The sequence below is a fragment of the Camellia sinensis genome, chromosome 9 (genome assembly GCF_055761805.1).
Source record: "Camellia sinensis isolate YWXY chromosome 9, ASM5576180v1, whole genome shotgun sequence".
Classification (NCBI taxonomy): Eukaryota; Viridiplantae; Streptophyta; class Magnoliopsida; order Ericales; family Theaceae; genus Camellia; species Camellia sinensis.
The window spans coordinates 169,864,853-169,886,186 of record NC_138969.1 but is presented as its reverse complement, the minus strand read 5'-3'; the positions used below and the strand labels follow the sequence as shown (position 1 = coordinate 169,886,186).

The 21,334-nt window shown below is 38.3% G+C and overlaps 1 protein-coding gene and 1 pseudogene across 1 annotated transcript; both read left to right on the top strand.

The window, feature by feature from the left end:
* The first annotated feature begins 878 nt into the window (after positions 1-878).
* LOC114285470 (uncharacterized) lies at positions 879-2,642 on the top strand. The gene is made up of 4 exons (XM_082889549.1): positions 879-944; positions 1,026-1,136; positions 1,293-2,065; positions 2,189-2,642. Exons 1-4 carry the CDS (start codon positions 879-881, stop codon positions 2,640-2,642), a joined length of 1,404 nt encoding a protein of 467 aa, XP_082745675.1.
* Positions 2,643-10,753: 8,111 nt separating this feature from the next.
* Positions 10,754-11,758, top strand: LOC114285469 (serine/threonine-protein phosphatase 7 long form homolog pseudogene; annotated as a pseudogene).
* The last annotated feature ends 9,576 nt before the right edge of the window (positions 11,759-21,334 follow it).

Genomic DNA, 21,334 nt, shown 5'->3' with positions numbered 1-21,334 from the left:
ATGTCTTAGAGCTCCCACATAAATTAGGCCCTGATTATTTTTTGGAAATCTATGTGGAGAAGAAGAGCAATTTTGGTGGCACAGAGATGCCAATTCCGGTGGGTGGGACATTCACTCAAATGTTGACACAATCGCAATCCCCTGACAATACACTTATACAGTCTGCACACATGTTCCCTGAAGATTACCCTCCATTCAATCATTCTCAGAGTTACAATCAATTAAATGCATTACAGAACGTAGATGGTTATTACAGTGACGGAGCAGGTCCAAGTGCTCCGACAACGTATAATTCGGTGGTTCTTACAACCCCATATCCCCACTGGAATGAAGAATGTCCACCGGTTTGTAATGTTCAACGTACAACGAAGATGGCTGTCCAAAATTATGCATCCTCCGATGATACAGTGCCATTGTTTGACGAGGTTGGAGTAAGTGATGAAGATTTCGTGGAAGATATGGATGGCGCATGGAAAGGTGCAGACAATGACTCTGGTGATGACGAAGTTAGAGGGCATCATGATATGTAGGAGGTACACACAAATGTCCATATCCCTTTCTACCACAATTTGCATTTCGACAATGATGGTTCCATCACTAGCCGTGATGTTGTCGAACGTTGGCCATTGTGGGACTTCGAAACTGCTCATTTGGAGAAAGGAATGATATTTACTGATAAGAAAAGACTAATGCACGCTATTCAGTTGTATAACCTGAAGCGCAATCAACAATGCAAGGTCATAGAATCCAAAGGAAACAGTTGGGTGGCCGAGTGCAAGCACGGCTGCAACTAGAGGGTTTGGGCAACGAAGTTAAAAGACAAAGATTTCTTTCAAATTAGAAGGTTTGAAGCGCCGTATCAGTGTGTGTACCCTAGAATGAATAGGGACAATTGCAACCTCAAGTCCGAGGTCATTGCTCATTTCATCAAGGCACAAATTGCGGTAAGTGCCATGCTAGATAGATTATTGTTTTTTGGATTTCATTATGACTGTAATGTATTCAAATATAATTTATATTTGCAGATATCACCAGAATTGCCTCTTGCTACCATAATTGGGGTTGTGAAGGAGAAGTTTCAATTCACTATATCATATAAGAAAGCGTGGCTTGCAAAGACGAAGGCAGTTGCAATGGTGTTTGGTGACTGGGACGAGTCGTACCGAAGGTTGCCTAGATATATGGCTGCATTATAGGCATTCAATCCAGGCACAGTTGTCATGTGGAACATGATTCCAAATTTGCACTCTACCTCAATCGGAACTGAGATGTACATGAACTATGTGTTCTAGGCATTTAAACCTGCAATAGAAGGTTTCAAGTATTGTCGTCCAGTGATATGCATTGACGGCACACACTTGTACGGGAAATACGAAGGGAAGATTGTTGCAGCCACTGCAGTGACTGCTGCGGACAAGATTGTACCTCTTGCCTTTGCTGTTGTTGACAAGGAGATGATCGAGAGTTGGGGTTGGTTCATTACTTTGCTTAGGCGACATGTGTGCCGTGACCGAGAGGGGGTCACATTGATATCCAATCGACACACAGCTTCGCTTAGTGTCATGTCAAGAATTTGGGACAATCCAGCAGTTCAACCAAGAGGGTACCATAGGTATTGCTTGCGACACATATGTAGCAATTTCAATGAAAGATTCGGCAATACAGTAGCGAAGGATCTTGTGTGGAGAGCTGGTTCTGCACGACAAGTGCGGAAGTTTAACAAGATTATGGACGATATCTACAAGCTCGAGAAGAATGCTGAACAATGGTTTAGACAGATGAACCCTATTCATTGGACATTGTGCCATGATGGTGGTTGTCGTTGGGGCATATTGATGACAAACCATATAGAGGGCTTCAATGGTGTACTAAAAAGCGCACGCAGTGTTCCCATTATAGCATCAGTTGAGATAACTTTTTATCGGCTCGTGAAATATTTTGACGAGGGCAGGACCATTGTTGAAAATGCGAGTAATCGGGGTCACTTGTACACGACTAATGTTCAACGATGGATTGACGAGCACCAAGCTAAAGCGAATGTGCATATGTTGGTACCGATTAATAGGTAATTTTTATTGGATGCACCGAATTCACTACACATCAACATTTCGCACTCGTCGATCATTGATGTTAGTCTATATTTAAACATATATGCATATTAATCCACGTACATACATTTTTCCTGCAGGGGAATAGGGGAATATGAGGTGAGGACAGCACCGCATGGGATGGGGGGTGGTGCTCGTCAAATAGTTAGTCTCCGACCACCAAGTTGTTCATGTGGGAAGTACACATTATTTCACTTGCCATGTTCCCACATGCTTGCTGTGACAGCAGACTTGGGCGAGGGCCCTTTTCCTTTCGTTGCATCAGAGTATAGGTTGGAAGTCCACAAGCGTATCTTCGCGCAGAAGTTTAGGCCCATGCCGCACGAGCAATATTGGCTTGACAATGATTACCCAACTTTGCTTGCTATTCCAGCTCGACAACGTGAAGTTAAAATGGGTCGTCCTCAACATAGCCGTATCCACAACGAAATGGATACTTCCAGACAAAGTGGATTACACCATTGTAATTTGTGTTTGCAAAGAGGGCATGATAAGAGAAAATGTCCAACAAGAATCCGATCGATTCGACAGTAGTTTTTTGTCTTCTTTACATATTAGTTCCACGCTACTTTCTTTGAATTAGAGTCAATGTAATATTCAATGAATCAGTATTCAGTAAATTGATAACGTATTTACGACTTCAATTACTAATGGCATAGATTTGGTCAAATATGGAAAATCTCTTCAATTGCTTTAGTTGTTGCAAGTGTCCTTTGTGCACTGGATTGTGCAGACTTTGGTGCGTTGATGGTCGATTGTGTCCTGACCTCGATGGACACCAGTTTATCTAATGTTAGAAAAATACAAATATTCACGGAATGAATTGATAATCACCAATATAAATGCAGTTTATATTCAATGTTTTGCCACATTTTGTTCTGTGGGAAACTATTTTTTTTTTTATTGTTTCTTCCAAAATCCATTACGTGGGTGAAAGCCCATTTTATGAATTCAATCATTTCTCGGACATTTACTACGTATTCGTATATGTTTAGTTCTTGTAAAAAGTTTGACTAATGTATTTCAAATCTACATAAAACCCTCTTCAAACCTTCGTACTTCTTTCCTGTCCAAATGACAACTCCTTTAAAGTGAAAGCACGTTTTTTCATGTCATACAGGTTGACGTAACAACACACTGACAATAACTTTAATCACATAGGTACCATGTGAACATTATCTCCTATGACAATAATGTCAAATGAATTACTAATCACCAATATAAATGCATGTCATATTTAATGCGTTGCCACATTTTGTTAGGTCGTGAATTGTTTTTTTAGTTTCCAAAAATTCATTATATGAGGGAAGACCATTTTATCGATTCAATCATGTGTCTTAAATTTAGTACATATTGGTAAATGCTTAGTTGTTCTAAAAAGTTTGAGTAGTGGATTTGAAATCTACTTAAAGCATGGGTTTTCATGTCATAAAGCTTGACGTGACAACGTGCTGACAATATCTTTAAAATCACAGGTACCATGTGTACCTTATCTCCTATCACAATAATGTGAAATGAATTATTAATCAACAATATAAATGCATGTAATATTCAATGTGTAGGCACATTTTGTTAGGTGGTGAACTGTTTTTTAGTTATCAAGAAATTTTTCCAGGTAAGAAATTTTTCATTACGTGACAGAAGCCCATTTTTCCAGGCAAGAAATTTCTCTTAAATTTAGTACATATTGATTAATGATTAGTTTTAAAAAGTTTTTATATGTGACTTTCAAATTTCCTAAAAACCCTCGTCAGCTGTATGGATTTGAAATCTATCGAATTGACATCTCCTAATGACATGAAAGCACATTTTTTCATGTCATAAACGTTTACGTCATAACGCTTGTCCAATTACTTTCGACACACAAGTACCATCATGGCATCAACTGAAAGCACGTTTTTTCATGTCATAAAGGTTGACGTGACAACGCTCTTCAAATTACTTTACACACACAGCTACCTTGATTTCATAAATTGAAAGCACGTTTTTTCATGTCATACAGGTTGACATGACAACACTCGTCCAATTACTAAAAGCACACAGGTACCATCATCACATAAAGTGAAAGCACGTTCTTCCACGTCATAAAGGTTGACGTGACAACGCTTTTCCAATTATTTTAAACACATAGGTACCATCATGACATAAAGTTAAAGCACGTTTTTTCATGTCATAAAAGCTGACGTGATAATGCTCTTCCACTTACGGTAAACACACAGACATGAGTAATCGTGTCCATCTCCATTTTATGTGTTCTGCATGTTGGAACTACTGTTCCCAGTCACCACTATAAGTATCACACCCTAGCAGACCCACATGTTTACACAAAAAATCGAGAGATATCATCATGACATATACGGTGGTTGATCTATATTTCGCAATGGGTTGCCATTGGGTTGCAGACGGAGATGAATTTCAATACCCATTAAATCCAAATTTGCGTTACTCACATCGCACCGTCAATACCATGAGAGCTGGGTGGGAATTTCGCATAACACGAGCAACCGTTCTTGTTAAGCTATGTCGTGAAGTTCATATTAAATTTCCTCGACGACTAGCCATGCGTATGCCAATTGACACTCCACAATTGTTGCAAAAGGCATTGCATCGTATTCGCGATGAAGTTAATCGCATGACCCAACGTTTGCAAAGGTCTGAACTTCAGAAGATAGCGAATGAGTGTGCTGAAGATGGCTTAATGGATGATGCGCAACAATATTTAAGTTGGAGCATGGACACTATGTATCAATCTAACATTGAGATGTCAGATGATGATGATAATGAATGAAACTGTTTCGATGTCTGGCGGAACAATTTCTCTTGTAATGGCTTTGTAATGCGTATGCACAAGTTATCAATAAAAGGAGAATTTAGAATGTGAAATTATGACTTGTGTAATGGTTTCACTGAAAATGCACAACATTTCAAATAAATGGGTCTATACTTTCAAATAAAATGTGGCTGTCCGGCTGATCGCGTTCGTTTGGTCCCTTTAATGTAAACAATTTTTTTTTGCTTCCCCGAAATTCATTATTAAATATTCTTTCGAAAATAATATAATGGGTAGTCACAAGTTACCAATGCAAATACAAATGTTGTAGGCCATGATTATAGGTGAGTGTACATAAATGTACACTTTTCATAAACTTAAGCTTCATAAAACAGTAACACATAGTGCAACGGACGGTTAATAACGTAGTTGAACAACAACAATGTAGTGGATGGTTACACAACATAGACTCGATACACATCAACAACATAAAACAGCCACACATACTGAACTCCTAGGTTACATATGTTGAAAATAGACTCGGTACGACATATACACATTGAACAACAACACTTACATGTTTGATTTGTCATTCCTCATCTGACATGTAGTAGTCAGAGAGATATTTTTCATTGCGTATGTAATGCCCTCAAAAAAATACATAAAACTCATCACTAGACATGCAATTATATAAGAGAAACCAACCATTTATATTCATCAGAATAGTTCTTACAATAGTATTACATGTTAACAACAAAAGCAAATGCTCTATGGGCTTACTGCTTTCCAAGTCAACACCTGGTTACACAAAAGAAGAGTACTAACTCTATACAAAATAAGCCCTTGGCTTGATATACATGTAATACAAACAAAATAAACAAAAGAGTCTTCAACTCTCATCATCATCCAAGCTGTGTCCTTGGAGGTGGCATACTACCTGTACCTGAAAATGATGTCCCACATAGGGAGAGCCAACGCCCAGTAGAAATATGTTAAACACAGTATGAGCAATAACTAAGACGTTAGCAATTGATAAATGTTCAAGTTCTATAAATCAATTCATAATCCATTTCCATTTCATGACCGCTATGTTCATGTTTCATTTCAGTTTCCATTTCTTATCAATTTCACAATTTACATCAACGGCTCAGAACCTGGCCAACCACTTATATGAGACAGTGACTCATATTAGACATTTCCCATTTTACAATAGACAAACATACTAGTTGTATCAACATTTCAACAGATAAGCATACAAGCTATATCCACATTTCAACAGATATGCATATTAGCTATATCAACACTTCCAAAGATAAGCATATGAGCTGTATCAACACTTCCATAGATAAGCATATAAGCTGTATCAACACATTAACTGACAAGCATATGAGTTGTATCAATGGAGTCCATCCCCTATCTCCTCCCAAACAACATCCGATTTAGAGGTCCATCCCCTATCTTCCCCTAAACCGTGGAGTACAGCCCATATCTCCTCCCATACACACAACGTATATACACATAGGTCATATACACAATCAACCAATACATAACGTTAATGTATTCTATCAACCGTCATACTCTATGACATATCCAATTGATTAGTTTTAGTTTGCCTAATCATCATGCATTGTCTACAACAATCAAAACCACCCTCCACTGGTAGTCCAAGTAATTATTTCTAAACAGATAATAAAAGCTCCAACAGATAAAATATCAATGTTTTCAAAAGTGAGCGATTAACAAATCCAACTCCACCATTCTACTATATAATGAGCCAATTTCATTATTTCCAACTCAATTCCATATAACCACAATTTTCCCAAATTAATCATACCAATTAATTTATATAACCAATTAGTGTTTTCTACCCCATTTCCCAATATTGACCCAATGGTCTATATATCAACAACCAACAACAATATCATTATTTTGAAACTCATAATACACATTCTTGGAATCAAAATAACAAAACCCTCTTTTAACATTTCGAAACCCTAAGTCCCAAAATTACCCAACTTCAACACTTTATCAAAACAACCAAAAATCTATGTCAAAGACCATAAGAGTGAGTAGGAATCCCTACCTCAAAAATCGGAGCTCAAGGGAAGAAGATGAAGAAACTCAACGTGCTCCAAAACTCAATATTCTCGGATCAAAGTGTAGCCCTCGACGATCAACCCAACTTTTACAAAGGCCGAAGGAAAAGGAAACACTCTAACTAGATCAAACCCTAGAGAGAATGGAGTTTCTAGAGAGAGGAACTCTCAAAATGTCTTTTTAGAAAGTCAGAGAGAGAGAGAGAGAGAGAGAGAGAGAGAGAGAATGTAAAAAGTGATTTTAAAATGCCCAGCTGCCAACTGATATACGACATTCCCGCTCGAGCGGAGAACACAACGCTCGAGCGTCAAGAACAGAAAACTAGGTCCGCTCGAGCGTAATGAGGCCCACTCGAGCGCCAAGACACAAGAATAAAGTACATCCGCTCGAGCGCGAAAACCAGTCCGCTCGAGCGTAGATTTCCCCCTCCCAGAACTTACACTAAAAAGTACTACCCGCTCGAGCGCCAGAGTACCCGCTCGAGCGCCACCGCTCGAGCGTAAATAAACCCGCTCGAGCGTGAAAAACATGCTTGCAGAAGTTCTGCAGAGCATCAAAATGCTGGGAGTGTGCAATATCCGCTCGAGCGCAAGAAGACCCGCTCGAGCAGACCTCCTAAAAACTAGGCAACAAAGAATTGAAACCAAAGCCCAACCAACCTGTAACAACTCTGCCCAATACATCCTAAAACTCAATCAAGCGAAATTAAAGAATGACAACAAGGTATACCACCACCAACATCACAGAACCGAGTCCGGAATACAACAGAATAGTAAAAGGACAACCGGGATCGCTATAGTGTAAGACATGATTTCGCTCAGTTATAGTCAATTCTCTGTTGCTTGCTTCTGCCACTTCAGTTGCTAGTTGAAGCATGAAATGGCGACATCTCCGCAGCAACGTTCTGTTGTTCTCTTTTTGAATTCTGCTATCTGCTTCCTCATAGTCACCCACATTTCGTCTAAGCATGCTCAAGGAACGACGATGAGGTACCGATGCCCCTATGTTACGTAGATCATTAAACAAGCTCTCCTGCTCCGTTACCCTGAATGTCCATTCTGCCCGAATACCAGCGTAATAATCCTTTGGGCTAGAGTATTTTTCGCTCATGTAGTCATAACTAAATGGAGGTAGTAGCCACACTTTAGGCAGCCTTCGTTGGCGTGAACTGCCTGCACCCCTCGAAGACATTTCTTGTACACAGAAAAATGAAAATAAATATATGGGTTGGAAAATGATCGTAGTTGGGGTACTGCTATTTATAGACACGCAGAGGATATGAAATGGTGCTGATAATTGATATTAGGGGTTACTGCGGATGAACACACTTCCGTGATATTATTTTTACTTTTTCATTTCATGCCCTTTCTTTTTGTTTTCCCTAACGTGTTGCAGTTTGTATACCTATGATATACTGTCAGGTCGTATTCTAATTTTGTCAGCATATGTATGTACTATTGTCAAACTTCTTGTTATCGGATATCGATTTCATATGTGAAAACTTGTGCAGGTCTATGACTCATTTACCAGAGGAGATCCCATTATTGATTCATCAGCATCGAGCCGATACAATATGGCGTCAGTCGGTATGAATTATTTACTTATAATCGATATTTGAATACTACACAAACATTGTAGTTGTTACATAATATAATGTGAAACTGTAAATGTTAGTCCATGGATCATCCTATTTGGACATTTCAATGGTTTAGACAAATTTCCCCAAGTGTAAACGTTAGTCCATAAAGAGAGAGAACGAAAAAGATTATATTAAATGGACCGCTAGCTTAACCAAAAAAAAAAAAAAAAAAAAACGGCGTTAAATAGTTGATAATCATCAAGTTTAACAATTACCCCAAGTTCACGCTTACGATGAGATAAAGGACTTTTAAATACAATTCCTAAAATAAAAGAAGAAATAAATATCACAAACAAAATTCTTTTTTATAGAGGTTGAATTCATAATCTTATAGCGCAAAATAATATTATATAATCATCAAATCAGAAGTCCTAGTTCATCACCCATTACCTACTCAAAAAATTATTAAATAATCCAATTTCAGCGACTCATAGTACCACCGCAGTGTGGAAAACTAGATCTGTCTACTTCCTTACTTGAACAACATTATTTCAATTGATAAATTTCAATAAAAAATTTTAAAAATAGGTGGAGTTTGCCCTTTCAAAAATAGTTAAGTGTTGTAACAGTGGGAACCACCCGCTGGTTTTTGGAATTCATGGTACGAACTGTTTTCACACTATTAACCCACATTGACTTTTTCAATTTTGATGAGACAATTTTTAGTATAATTTACATGAATTGTTTGTAGTTTTTTTTTAATTATAATTTCAGAGTTGCGTATTGGCCTGTTGGTGCAACTTTTATTTTTAAATAAGTTGAAAAAGTTAATTACCATAATGTTAGAGAAATAATGCTTTCAGCGTCTTTTTTATTACTAGCCTTTTACTTACAATAAATTGTACCAAATAAACACATGAAGGGGTTCGTATCGGATGTGGGTTGACTTTTTGGCTATTTTAGCCTGGGGCTAAAAAGCCTCACTTGGGATAGGCTTTTTGGCTTTTGTAAAAGAAAAAATGAAATGAATATTGTTTAGATGTAACATTTTGTGTTATTGGCTTTTTAGCCTATTTTGTCTTTTTGCCATGCCAAACGAAGGCCCAGTTGTTCATTCCTTGTCTTCTACCTAGTTAATAAAGTGAGTCAACATTATTTCTTGTAAAAATTGTCATCACGTAAGTAGTTGGGAACATTATATAAATAACACCACATGATACTCTAGGATGACTCAATAATTATGTAGTACTCTAGGAGAAAAATATGTTGATTCACTTTTGTTAAATAATTAAGAAATAATAAATAATGCACTTAATATGTTATGATTTCTCATTTGTTGATTCATTAGTGAAGCGTTTTGCCAATTCCGAATAACATAATCGTCTACTTGCCAGCGATTTCCTATTTTATATTTTTACAGTCCTAAAAATTATATAAAATAAGAACACAAACAATTTCAATTATTGACAAAGTGACTATTTTAGTTTGTTCGTTTACTTAAATAACTTTTAACTTATTTCATACTACAACAACTTGCATTAATATAGTTCGAGCGACATTTTTCATTTCAAAATAAAGGACTTTGAACTCTTCAAAATATATTCATTATATGTTATATTAGTCTGTAATATTTCATTGTATTCATTTGATCCCCAACTTATTTAATTCTTATCTCAATGATGAAATGACGGCTTGGTTATATTTTACGCCCTTCTAATTTAACTGAAAACCACATAAACCCCCATTGCAGTCGACAGTGAAGGGTACAACCCAACTTCGTTAACAGGTGTACCAAACATTCTAAAACTTATATTAGTTTTGATGAAGCCTTTTATTTCTATGCCATGACACTGCAAATCTGTGTCTATATGTATTTATCTTTGTACATTTACACCACTTACGCACTATGCACCACTAAAATGTTGGTTATCTCACCCACTGTTTCAGTTAATAGAAGATGGGTTCATTATGAAAATTCAATTGTCATTTGTACAAGCAACACAACGTTGTCTTGTGCAGGTGAAAGATCAGCCGAAATTGAAATGCTGACGATTTGATTCGGGCATATGGGACACCGCCTTGGACCATAGAGTCCTACGTTGCCTACTCCGTGCGGGGTTCTATGGGGTGTATCAGATCAGACCTATTCGATTGGACCACCATCTCATTACAACTCTCGTAGAGAGGTGGCGCATAGAGATGCGCATATTTCATTTTCCTGTTGGAGAGTCCACAGTTACATTACAAGATATGGCTATTCTATTTGGCCTACCGGTTGACGGACACACGGTCACTAGAAAAGACCTAGGAAATAAGTTGGATGATTTGATAGCGCTATGTGTGGAGTTGTTAGGAGCAGCACCTACACAAGAAGACTTCATAGGATCATCGCTTAAGTTGAAATGGATATCAGAGCATTTCCGTCACCTTCCACATGATGCATCCGATGAGACGGTTCATCATTATGCTCGAACCTATATTATGTGGCTTATTGGGGGGGTGCTCGTCCCCGATAAGTCACAAAATATAGTGAAGATGATGTTTTCGCCACTACTTAGAGACTTTGACCATATCCAAGAGTACAGCTGGGGTGGTGCCACATTGGCATGTTTGTACAGGATGTTGTGTCGGGCAACTAAGGCTGATACAAAGGAGATAGCTGGCCCACTTGTGTTGTTACAAGTGAGTTGCAATGACTTGTAGTTTTATCTCATATTCTCAATTGCCATGTTTTCTAAAGTGCCTATTGTAATAAATTAATAATGGCATCATTCATTGTAGGTTTGGGCGTGGGAGAGATTGAGCAGGATCGCCCCTAGTCGGAAGTCGAACATTGCTGCTGGCGAGCGTGCCATAGGGGAGGGTGACCAGTTGTTACCATATGACCTGCGAGCTTGCAGGTGGAGGGTTCCCTTCAGCCATGAGGTGATATCGACTAATGTCAGTGTCATCTTCCGAGACTAGTTCGACCGCATGATGGAGGGGGAGGTTTGTAATTTGTTCATGTGAATTTACCCATTTTTTTGTTTGTCAACCTCCGTGGTACAAATAGATCTCTAAATTATTGCATTGCTATTGCAGTTCATATGGGAGCCTTACGCGATGGAGGATGACATCATGACTAGCTTCCCATCATATTGTACCGTTGGTCGAGACATATGGATGGCACAACTGCCACTTATATGCTTCGATATCATTGACTGACATCTCCCCGACCGGGTGCTTAGACAATTTGGACGAGTTCAGAGTGTGCCTGATCGTTTTGACACCCACTTGGCTATGCATTTTAGAGATAGGCGTGGCAAAATGGCCATTGATTGGGCAAAGGAATACCAGACATTTATTGGTGAGTGGAACAACCGACGCAACACCATTGTCCATGTTGAGAAGAGCAATGAAGTGCTTACATCTTCGGATCCATACATGTTATGGTTTCGCCGTCATACACGTCTAGTGCTTAGTAATCCGAGTGACATTGCTACCTTCGGATACCAAGGCGTCGAGGGTAGTTTAGAGGGATTGGTAAGTTCTTTATATTCTCCAAAACAACATTTACTTAAGTTTGTGTATGTTTGTTATTTGGCATTGATGGTTATGTAACACAGCTACCATTACATTACAGGTTCGTAGAGTTACGAGGGCATCACATGGCAGACGCTGCCCATATTACACGCGATGGTAGAGAGGGATTGGATGCCATTGCCGAGATACGGGAGTTATTGTACGATGGTTTGCAGCAGGCACACCGACGTGACCGACTAGATTTCGGCCACTTTGGCGAGGATTCTTATATGGGGGTAGATATTACAGTGACATCAATGCCACACCCGAATATGCCATCCACTGAGCCATCGACATCAATGCCTCCACCGCATCCTACCGCACGTCATGCACATCAATTGAACTATTTCGATATGGAACACTTTGGTGAGGGGCCTTCCATGGGCCTGTCCCCTCATCGTCCATCTACAGCAATGCATACACCGCAGACTTCCCTACCTAAATGTACCAATTACACATCCCAGTTTGCCCTTGAGGTAGATCCTCTAATGTCTGAACATACTTCCACACACCATGGCCATATATTGGACCCCTCCTGGTCACCACCCCCATATAGGGCAGCGGTTGGTACCCCGGTGACTCCCTTAGCACCACTGTCTACTACATGTCTGTCTACTATGACTCCCTCTGCGTCGACATTGACCGCACCCGACCCTTTCACAGTACCATCATCTCCTATCCCACCATCATCCCCTACACCACATATAACCTTTACCTACCATGTTGATCCACTCATTACCCATGACTTCCACATTGACGGGGAGGGGGAGGGCCATGTCCATGCACCTACCAGAGGGACAGGTAGGGGTAGAGAACGAGGGCGAGGGCGAGGGCGAGGGGGACGCCAAGCAATAGACCATGACAATAATGTAGCGGATGATGGCGTTTCACAGCTTAGTGCCGTATGTGAAGGTTTGCTGGAGGTGGTATCAAATGATTGTATTGCAGCCATTGGTGATGTGCAGCCAGCTTCTACAAAAGCGGGCGAGGGAGTCGTACGTGCAGCAGTGCAAGATATATAGAGAGTATATAGTCAGAGACCCGGGAGACAAACCCATGGAAGGGGTTGTGGAATAGGGGAAAAATTAGGACATTAGAAACAACCAACATTGGTAAGTATATTCAAACATTATCTTCAGGTGGTGTTTTCACTTGGATTAGTCTACATTGTTTAAGTTGTGGCTTATTATATAGTTTTGGCTTTTGGCTTATCTTATCTTGTAATTGTGACTTATTTTCTAAGATTCTAGATGCTGCTGCTGCTGCTATTTTTGTTACTGTTTTGAAGGAAGGGGTAGCTGCTTGCTGTGTTGCTTGTTGCTTGTTACTGGTTGCTGGTTGCTGGTTGCTTGCTGTTTCTTGATTCTGGTTGCTGTCGGCTGTGTGTTGCTGTTGCTGGCTTAATGCTGTTGTGGATGCGTCGTGATGGTGTTCATATAGTTGGAACATTTACTTTGTTATTATGTTTGAAATAGTTATTGTGATACTATATGTATTTCCTGGACCTAATTTTGGCCTTCCATGTGGGATGTACATGGTTTATTCTATAAATAGGTCTTGTTTATATTTAGGTGTACTTAGTGTTGGGTTTGTTCTTGCTGCCCATCTGCTTCTGTGCTTACACTACAAGAAATCGCACCTTTGGCAAGCATTTTTGGCGACTAAACAAATTGTAGTCGCCGAGAGTTCATTTTTTGGCAACTAAAATTCAAATTTGTCGGCGTTGGTTCAAGATACCGGTACTAAAATTTTTTAGTCAATAAATATTACTTATTGGCGACTAAATTTAAATTTAGTCGCCAAATAGTACTTTTGGCAACTAATAGTTTCGTCGCAGTTCAATAATTTAACTATTGCTGGTCTTTTACTATTAATACCATTTTCTCAATTCCAACAGATCGACTTGCAACTCTTTTGGCTAAAGAGAGAAGCCATTCACTAACTTACATTGGATGCATAAAGAAAGGACCTGTGATAATTGACTCTAAACTGAAGTGGTAGATAGGAAAACTTTTACCCCTCCCTCTCATTTAAATATATATTTTTGTGTTTTTTTGTTTATGCAATAATGTATATATTTGATAAAGTGTGTATAACTATTCGCAACCTAATTTTTCAGTTTTTTTTGTATTACAAATATTTCCAGGTATGAGAAATCAGGACATGTGATTGGTAGTGAATACATGTTGCATGCTTATGGTCCTATCTATGTTCTTTCTGCAGAGGTGGTAGCATCACTGGCAATTGCTAGAAACAACAGGTCTGTCCATAACAATATGTAGTTTATTTTGCATGATCTCTTTATTGTGGTTTCTGTATACATATATATATATATATGTTATGTTTGTTTGGTTTTGTTCTAGTAAGTCATGTTATGACATTGACATTCATTTGGTGAAGTATGTTGGTTTCTTAGATTTTAGGATGTCTAATTGAATGCTAGATGACATTCTAAGCTTTGAGCAAGGTTTTGTTCTCTTTATACATGGATTCAAGGTTGAGGCTTACGATTCATTATGGTCATGAGCATGTCTCAAAATCTCCATGAGGGCAAAATATCTTACCTCTTTAAGTCAAAGGCACAAAATCTATAAGCATATATATTCTGGACAAAGAGATAACCCGTCCTAATGTGGCCATTCTGACTTTTTCTACCACATATCTGGTGAGGGACTGAGGGTTTACAACAGAATGACAGATTGCATAGCATTTGAATTACATGTGAAGTAGAAGATGTGGAAAATTACAATCTTGTTTACTAGAGTCCATTTAAGTACTTTGTAAACCCACTAGTAGGACATTTGTAGCCCTTTCTTCATTTTATTTTTTATTTTTCGCTACAGGAAAGCTTGGCCTTCCCAATTATGTGCACTTTTTGATCCTTCCAACTTTTATGGTTTCATATTATTTTTTTCAAGTTGGACAACTTTTTTATTTGCAGCAAATAAAATTTACTACAGTATATAGTTCCTTAATGCTTACTGTGCTGTTACCTTTCACGATTATAATTTAATCAGTTTAAATTCATAAATGATGAAACCTTTTTATTAAATCTAATAGGGAGCTTTTGAACTCAGCAAAGCTTTTTGGTCTCATTCATTCACTAAAATGTAAATTATAGTGCTTTCTTAGTTATATAGTGCTTGCTTCATTATTCATTGAACTGGGCAAAAATTTACATAAATTATAGTGCTTGCTTAGTTATTTCGGGTCACAAATGATTGAATAGGTATAGAGCTTAACACTTGGTATGGAAAAAGGGCGTTACGAGGGCGAAAATAGGAAACAGCCCCCGAACTACCGTATGGATGTCACGGTCACCTTCCCCATCATAAATAGGAGCTGGGACAACAAACGAAATTTAATTAGCCCGTGTAGGTTGGGAGTTAGAGCCGAAAACGCCTTAAACTTAACCGAAAAAAGGGCCTTAAGAGGGCGAAAATAGGAAACAGCCCCCGAACTACCGTATGGATGTCACGGTCACCTTCCCTATCATAAATAGGAGCTGTGACAACAGACAGAATTTAATTAGCCCGTGTAGGTTGGGAGTTAGAGCCGAAAACACCTTAAACTTAACTGAAAAAGGGCCTTAAGAGGGCGAAAATAGGAAACAGCCCCCGAACTACCGTATGGATGTCACGGTCACCTTCCCCATCATAAATAGGAGCTGCGACAGTAGACGGAATTTAATTAGCCCGTGTAGGTTGGGAGTTAGAGCTGAAAACGCCTTAAACTTAATCGAAAAAGGGCCTTAAGGGGGCGAAAATAGGAAACAGCCCACGAACTACCGTATGGATGTCACGATCACCTTCCCCATCATAAATAGGAGCTGCGACAACAGACGAAATTTAATTAGCACGTGTAGGTTGGGAGTTAGAGCCGAAAACGCCTTAAACTTAACCGAAAAAAGGGCATTAAGGGGGCAAAATTGCAAAACAGCCCCCGAACCACTGTTTGGATGTCATGGCCACCTTCCCCATCATAAATAGGACTTGTGACAACAGACGGATTGTAATTAGCACGTGTAGGTTGGGAGTTAAAGCCAAAAACGCCTTAAACTTAACCGAAAAAGGGCGTTAAGAGGGCGAAACTGCGAAACAGCCCCCGAACCAACGTTCGGATGTCACGGCCACCTTCCCTATAACAAATAGGACCTGTGACAATAAACGGATTGTAATTAGCACGTGTAGGTTGGGAGTTAGAGCCGAAAACGCCTTAAACTTAACCGAAAAAGGGCCTTAAGGGGGCAAAAATAGGAAACATCCCCCGAACTACTATATGGATGTCACGGTCACCTTCCCCATCACAAATAGGAGCTGCGACAATAGACGGAATTTAATTAGCACGTGTAGGTTGGGAGTTAGAGCCGAAAATGCCTTAAACTTAACCGAAAAAGGGCGTTAAGAGGGCGAAGTTGCGAAACAGCCCCCGAACCACCGTTCGAATGTCACGGCCACCTTCCCTATAACAAATAGGACCTGTGACAATAAACAGATTGTAATTAGCACGTGTAGGTTGGGAGTTAGAGCCGAAAATGCCTTAAACTTAACTGAAAAAGGGCCTTAAACTTAAACTTAGCACGTGTAGATTGACTGATTTTTATTTATATAGTCTTGCTATATCAATTGGTATATTCGTTGTGTTATTCATCTCAGTTATCTAATTTTTTCCTTCTCCATAAGCTAAATTACTTGTTAAATAAATTGAACCATATTCTGTTTAAACAAAAATCAAGCTCTGCATTTTTTATTACTTACCTCACTGGTTTTTGTTGCAGATTGATAATGTTGGCATGGATACAGTAATGTTTTTGGGCCAGATTGATGATGTTTGCATGGGCGCAATTTACATTATATTTTTTGTTTATGGAAAACATGTACAGCTGATATGTTTTGTTATTAATTTTTTTTTTTTTTTTTTTGTAGTTTGAATTGTAATTGTTGGTTCGGATAGTATATGTATTTGTTAGATTATACTATGTCTATGGATTCTTATTTTCTTTGATATGTACGGTTAATAGTTAAGTTGTGTATATGGTTGAAAATTGAATGCTACAGGTTATGGAGAAATATTTTTATTGAATGGTTGAGAATTGAATGAATGAATGGATGGATGAATAATTTTGTATATGCACAGGTTACAGGTGACACAAAAAGTATTATTTCTTGTAGTGTTATTTGGTGTTAGAACAGGTGTGTTGTTTTTCCTTAATGGGTTGAGCTTCCAAAAAAAACTCTACGTTAATGTTGACTTGTGTTGGGTTATTGTTATATGCACAGGTTACAGGTGAATATAATATTTTTACTCACCAAACATACAAATAGATTTGTATACATTTTTTTTTTTGTTGAGGAGTGCTCTTTCCCTTGCAATTCTTTATTAGTTCATCACTTTCTTTAATAGATTTGTATACATTTTTTTTTTGTTGAGGAGTGCTCTTTCCCTTGCAATTCTTTATTAGTTCATCACTTTCTTTAATAGATTTGTATACATTTTTTTTTGTTGAGGAGTGCTCTTTCCCTTGCAATTCTTTATTAGTTCATCACTTTCTTTATTGAATTGTAATGAGTTAATGAATGTTCTGGATTAATGAATGGACTCAGTCAGATTTCTTTAATGCTTTGGAATTTTCATGTTCGGTCTTTGAATTTTCAATCATTAGATTAAACATTAAGCTTTTAATGTTTGGTTTAGAAATAAGTGTAATATAGTGTGTATAGTTATGTATCTTGATATATAACTGTTAAATTTCTAGAGATTATGTGGCATGTTTGTTATGAATAACAGGAATATATGTTGAATTAAAAAAATACTTAAGGTTTGTGTTAAAAATTTGTGTTAATATACAACTCCATTTTTTGTACCCACTTTATAGATTCAGTGATGTGTAAAGAAATTTTTTGTACCCACTTTATTTAGTTTTTTTAATTTTGTTTATGAATTTTTTTTTTTAAAAAAAAAAACAAATTTACTTGTTAGATGATTACGAAGACTTTTGAAAAAACTTAAACTTATTTTAAAAATTTGTGTTAATAATTTTTCTTGTGCTTTTCATGAGAGTATTACTAGGTTTGTGTTAAAAATTTGTGTTACATGTCATGAAAATTTAATATCAAAGAGAGAGACAGAGTGTGAAAACAAAATTAAGGTTTGTGCTTTCAAATTTATAGAGAGTAGGAGTGTCATGAAAATTCATCCCCACCAATTATCCCACAAAATGAGATTAAAATAGAAATATAATATCATGAATCCAAGTAAACACAAAATCACAACAATGATGCATTGCATAACAACAACATATTGTACAAGTTCACATTAGAAAGATACAAAACTTAATGCACCATCTATTCCAATAGAACATGGAAAATGTTAGGGTGAGGAAAACAAATGCATTTTGACAGATAAAATAGAATTTGTTAGCTAGAGAAACAATCTCAAAGCCAAAAAATTTGGTTCAGTTGGGGGACTAATAAAGTTAAGACAGACGAACTGCCGCATTCAACAACACGTAAAACAGAACAGGTAGCTCAGTCAAAAGCTTTCCTTAACTGGGGCCCCTCAAATAGTGATCATCTTCTTAAAGAATTTCAATCTCCATCAGGAAAGATGAAAGAGTCACCTTTCAATTTTTGAAAGTCCAGTCAAAATGATAACTCTAGTAAGGAATGGGGGATTGACAAAAAGCTAAACTTGGGGGCCAGACAAACAAGCTCAAAGCCAAGTGGTTCGTCCAGTTGGGGGACTAATAAAGTCCAGACACACGAACTACCGCCTTCAACAACACGTAAAACAAGACAGGTAGCTCAGTCAAAAGCTTCCCTTAACTGGGGCTCCTCAAATAGTGATCCTCTTCTAAAAAAATTTCAATCTCCATCAGGAAAGACGAAGGAATCGCCTTTCAATTTTTGGATGTCCAGTCAAAATGATGACTCTAGTAAGGAATAGGGGGTTGACAAAAAACTAAACTTGGGGGCTGGACAAACAAACTCAAAACCAAGTGGTTGGTCCAGTTGGGGGACTAATAAAGTCTAGACAAACGAACTACTGCCTTCAACAACACGTAAAACAAAACAGGTAGCTTAGTCAAAAGCTTCCCCTAACTGGGGCTCCTCAAATAGTGATCCTCTTCTTAAATAATTTCAATCTCCATCAGGAAAGACGAAATAGTCGCCTTTCAATTTTTGGAAGTCCAGTCATATGATGACTCTGGTAAAGAATGGGGAGTTGACAAAAAACTAAGCTTGGGGGCTGGACAAACAAACTCAAAGCCAAGTGGTTGGTCCACTTGGGGGACTAATAAAGTCCAGACACACGAACTACCGCCTTTAACAACACGTAAAACAGAACAGGTAGCTCAGTCAAAAGCTTCCCTTAACTGGGGCTCCTCAAATAGTGACCCACTTCTTAAAGTATTTCAATCTCCATTAGGAAAGACGAAAGAGTCGCCTTTCAATTTCTAGATGTCCAGTCAAAATGATGACTCTGGTAAGGAATGGGGGGTTGACAAAAAACTAAACTTGGGGCCTAGACAAACAAGCTCAAAGCCAAGTGGTTGGTCCAGTTAGGGGACTAATAAAGTCCAGACACACGAACTACCGCCTTCAACAACACGTAAAACAGAACAGGTAGCTCAGTCAAAAGCTTCCCTTAACTGGGGCTCCTCAAATAGTGATCCTCTTCTTAAATAATTTCAATCTCTATCAGGAAAGATTAAAGAGTCACCTTTCAATTTCTGAATGTCCAGTCAAAATGATGACTCTAGTAAGGAATGAGGGGTTGACAAAAAACTAAACTTAGGGGCTGGACAAACAAGCTCAAAGCCAAATGGTTGGTCCAATTGGGGGACTAATAAATTCCAGACACAGGAACTACCGCCTTCAACAACACGTAAAACGGAACAGGTAGCTCAGTCAAAAGTTTCTGTTAACTGGGGCTTCTCAAATAGTGATCCTCTTCCTAAAGAATTTCAATCTCCATCAGGAAAGACGAAAGAGTCGCCTTTCAATTTCTGGAAGTCCAGTCAAAATGATGACTCTAGTAAGGAATGGGGGGTTGACAAAAAAGGAAACTTGGGGGCTGGACAAACAAGCTCAAAGCCAAGTGGTTGGTCCAGTTGGGGGACTAATAAAGTCTAGACAAACGAACTACCGCCTTTAACAACACGTAAAACAGAACAGGTAGCTCAGTCAAAAGTTTTCCTTAACTGGGGCTCCTCAAATAGTGATCCTCTTCTGAAAGAATTTCAATCTCCATCAGGAAAGACGAAAGAGTCGCCTTTCAATTTCTAGAAGTCCAGTCAAAATGATGACTCTGGTAAGGAATGGGGGAGTGACAAAAAACTAAACTTGGGGGCTGGACAAACAAGCTCAAAGCCAAGTGGTTGGTCCAGTTGGGGGACTAATAAAGTCCAAACACACGAACTACCGCCTTCAACAACACGTAAAACAGAACAGGTAGCTCAGTCAAAAGTTTTCCTTAACTGGGGCTCCTCAAATAGTGATCCTCTTCTGAAAGAATTTCAATCTCCATCAGGAAAGACGAAAGAGTCGCCTTTCAATTTCTGGAAGTCCAGTCAAAATGATGACTCTGGTAAGGAATGGGAGGTTGACAAAAAACTAAACTTGGGGGCTGGACAAACAAGCTCAAAGTCAAGTGGTTGGTCCAGTTGGGGGACTAATAAAGTCCAGACACACGAACTACCGCATTCAACAACACATAAAACAGAACAGGTAGCTCAGTCAAAAGTTTTCCTTAACTGGTGCTCCTCAAATAGTGATCCTCTTCTTAAAGAATTTCAATCTCCATCAAGAAAGACGAAAGAGCCGCCTTTCAATTTCTGGAAGTCCAGTCAAAATGATGACTCTGGTAAGAAATGGGGGGTTGACAAAAAACTAAACTTGGGGGTTGGACAAACAAGCTCAAAGCCAAGTGGTTGGTCCGGTTGGGAGATTAATAAATTATTTTTAATATATACAAGCAAACAAAATTCTAAGTTTGACAAACTCTTTTAAAAAATGTAATTATAATATTCATTTCAAAATACAAAACCATACGGATCATCTATTTGCATAAATTACATTTTAACCCAATACTTTTATATTCAATTACATTTTCATTCCAACAATATTTTCATACACTAGTCTTCCAATACTATTGCGTTAAGTGGTTGTGCATGAGATTCGCAAATTTATTACGAGTGATTTCCAGAAAAAATCTAAA